Source organism: Vigna unguiculata, chromosome 7 (assembly GCF_004118075.2).
Source record: "Vigna unguiculata cultivar IT97K-499-35 chromosome 7, ASM411807v1, whole genome shotgun sequence".
Classification (NCBI taxonomy): domain Eukaryota; kingdom Viridiplantae; phylum Streptophyta; class Magnoliopsida; order Fabales; family Fabaceae; genus Vigna; species Vigna unguiculata.
This window is the reverse complement of record NC_040285.1, coordinates 1,680,838-1,684,181: the sequence shown is the minus strand read 5'-3', so window position 1 is coordinate 1,684,181 and position 3,344 is coordinate 1,680,838. Positions and strand designations below refer to the sequence as shown.

Sequence of the window (3,344 nt, the reverse complement as noted above, 5' to 3'; positions counted from 1 at the left end):
CTCCATCAGGAGGTTTCTTCTTCTTTTCTCCCCTGTACAGGTCCAGGGACACCGCTCCTTCCGCCGCGTTGCCGGTTGATGCCGCCCCCGACCTCGCCAGCGCCGGTGCCGCCGCAACGCACTAACAGGATCGACGCCGGCGCCACATGCTTCTTTCTCCCACGTGAGGATTTCACGCTGCCTCTTGCCTTCCATAGTCACTCACGCTTTCCCCTTTGTTTTTCTCTCACCATTTTTAATTTGATTGGGCTCACAGGGCATCAATGTTCGTGCAATTGGAGAACGCAACATCAGCACCAAAACGACAGAAACTTGCAAGAGTGAACCAGTGAGCCACGCAATTGTTACCTAGGTGCGTTTTGCATAAATAGTGACCTAGAAATAAGAGAATGTTGGTGCCACAAAAGCCGCGTGAGTAAATGGTTTCGATCCAAGCATGTGAATAATAATTGCTTGTTGATTGAGTTTACAATTTTTATGAGAAACTGAACTAAGTAGGTTATATGTATGAAGTTAACTGCTCAAATTCATATTTGTGTGGGTGTTGTGGGTGTTTTTTCGAGTGCAGTCATGAGTATGTTCCATGTGTAACTTCAGCCGTAAAGATTGGATTTAACAACCTTCTGTTTTGTTGGAAAACCAACATGAAAACGTTAAATCATAATGCATTTTTTTTCCAACGAATTGGATTATGCTCATAAAAACATAACATAAATAATTACCACAAATTTTCAGTTTGCATACAATATATCTAAATTTGTCCATGAAAATGTTGCAAACAGTGTGGGTATCCTCTTCTAATGAGCAGTGATGCTTCCAAGACATGCTCAAACTCTTGGTAATCTCCTAGAGAGAGTTAAACTAGTTCATTTTTCAACACTCAGAGGTATACATGGACATTTTTGTCTTTGGTACTCGACTTTGTCGACGTGCAATGAGATGCCGAAAAAGCTCAACAAGTTTGAGCGGAAACCGCTAGTGACAAGTTTTAACGAGCTTAAGCGAGAAGCTAGACTGAAGAAAAAGGAGAGACAAAAGGTGCATGAGATTGTATTACAACCTCCTGAAAATGGCTTGCTGGTTAAGAATCTGATTCCTGTTGCTCATGAAGTTTTTGCTGCCAGACGTGAACTATTATCCTGTGTTTCAAGACTTGTCAACTATACTGCTATTTATGTGTGCAGGTAATACTGTAACTCTGGTATTTTTCATTATTGTTGTTTAAGCATTCAGCATTTTGCCTACAGAACTTCCATTCAAGTACGATACAGTTCCAATCAGAGTTTTTTTTTTTTTTTTTGTGGTATTTTTGGAATTGACTTGCATTTTGAACTTGTCAACTAAGTGATATTATACCATTTTTCAATGCATTATGGGTTTTAGAAGAGTTCATAATGTGAACAAGATTTATAACATGAATAGTGTTAAAATGTCTTATCACTTGGTTTAAATGTGCATTATTGTTGCTTTAATGTTAGATGCTTTGCAGCTTATGTGGAGAAGTTCATGTTGGTCACCCGCCACATAAAATTAGAACATGTGATGTCAGAGGAAGCCCATCAAGCAAAGAACATAGTTGGGTCAAAGGTGGTGTTGAACATGTTATGCCTCTTGTAGAATCATTTCATCTGTATGATAGAATGGGGAGGGCTGTTTCACATAATGAAATGCTTGAAGTTGACCGAATTCCAGCTATTGTGGAATTGTGTGTCCAGGCAGGTTTTGACATACCAGAGTACCCTACCAGGAGAAGGACCTTCCCTGTTTACTCTGTTGCTGGTAGGATTATAGATTTTGAGAAAAGATTTCCGAAAGAAATTTCTCTTGGGGAAGATATAGAAGCACATGGATTTTGGTGTAAGAAAAAAAAGTTCAATAAAGACACAAATTCCATGGTGATGCATTCTGATGATATCCAAGGTTGTTGGAAACAAATACTTTTTTCTTCTCTCAGACATTACTCACGTTATGTCCTTTGTTAACTATATTGACTATGTGCCTGCTTCTGTGCAGCTATTGCTGTTTTAGGCATGAAAGCCTGGGAAAAAATGTGCACAGGAGCTTCAAAACTTATGGAGAAGTATGGTGTCCAAACTTGTGGATATTGTCCAGAGGTACAAGTGGGGCCCAAAGGCCATAGAGTTCGAAATTGTCAAGCTTTCAAACACCAGATGAGGGATGGACAACATGCATGGCAGAAGGCAACAATTAATGATCTGGCACCTCCAGTGTGTGTCTATCACATTCGAGATCAGCAAGCAAAGAAACCTTTGGTAAATGAGTTGAAAAGGTACTACGGTATGCTGCCTGCAGTGGTTGAGCTATTTGCTCAGGCTGGTGCACCAGTTGGAAAGAATTATGCAGGTATGATGAGGGAAGATGTTGTAATCCCTGAAATGGATGAGGAAAAGTTGGTTGTTTAAATCATTGGATTCAATGATTTCTTCTGCATGGAGGAAGCATTTGGGTGCCAGAGGAGTCTAAATATGAAAAATTAAGGTTTACCCAGCCCGCCGGCTCATCGTAAGAGGATGGATCGTAATTTTTGACCTGTTTTTGTGACGGACTAGCCCGGTTCTGGTGATGGGTGTGATGGACTAACCCGGTTCGGCTCGATTTTTTTGAGTCAAAGACGAATTGGACCAAAACGGTCGCAGCGAGACGATACAGGGAGAATAGGAATAACAATTTGAAATTTGTTTTTCCACTAACTTAAACTATTTTGTATTAATTATTTGTGAGATTTTTCTTACACAGTTTCTTTAATTTTTTTGACCTATACATAAACTAATTTTAATTTGTGAAAAAGTGTATTTCATTTTTTTTATTTCTTTTTAAAAATGTTTATACATAAAATTTCCCAATTATATCCTTAATTTTTTATCTCTAATTTTATGTACGTGATCTTAATCTACAAAGTTTAACGAGGTTTGAATCAATGTTCTTTCATCGTTTGTGTCGCACATTGCGAACCACACAATAGAACATTTCTTAATCCTGTTTTACTACACTTTTTGTAAGAATTGAGACATGAGTTGGTGATATAGTCCTACTCTTGAAGTAAATGTTGCTTTGTCCTAAGTGTGTGTAGTAGATTGAAGGCTATAAACACTTTTAATTAAGTCAATAAGAACTCTATTAATGTAATAGATTAATTGTAAGAATTTTAATAAGCACTACAATTATAAGTACTTTAGTGCTATCCTTTCTTATCTTATCATTTGGATTTTAGTTCTAAGAGCATGGTTTTATATTTTCAAAGTATTTTCTATCAAGACACCTAATATAATATGTCAAGCTAAACCAAATCAATCTTGTATATTGAGGGTTCAATTTGTTTAGTC

The 3,344-nt window shown here is 37.7% G+C and overlaps 1 protein-coding gene across 1 annotated transcript; it reads left to right on the top strand.

Moving 5' to 3' along the window:
• On the top strand, positions 1–2,803 carry LOC114190210 (APO protein 3, mitochondrial-like). The gene is made up of 5 exons (XM_028079006.1): positions 1–163; positions 257–352; positions 783–1,184; positions 1,490–1,920; positions 2,014–2,803. Exons 3-5 carry the CDS (start codon positions 811–813, stop codon positions 2,421–2,423), a joined length of 1,215 nt encoding a protein of 404 aa, XP_027934807.1. The 5' UTR covers positions 1–163; positions 257–352; positions 783–810; the 3' UTR covers positions 2,424–2,803.
• Positions 2,804–3,344: the final 541 nt, after the last annotated feature.

What these genes read in the sequence shown, in the direction of transcription:
- LOC114190210 (XM_028079006.1), top strand. Translation starts at nt 811, where the DNA reads ATGCTTCCAAGACATGCTCAAACTCTTGGTAATCTCCTAGAGAGAGTT. An exon ending in ACTGCTATTTATGTGTGCAG is followed by an intron (nt 1,185 to 1,489) that starts GTAATACTGTAA and finishes GATGCTTTGCAG; the next exon opens with CTTATGTGGAGAAGTTCATG. An exon ending in GCATTCTGATGATATCCAAG is followed by an intron (nt 1,921 to 2,013) that starts GTTGTTGGAAAC and finishes GCTTCTGTGCAG; the next exon opens with CTATTGCTGTTTTAGGCATG.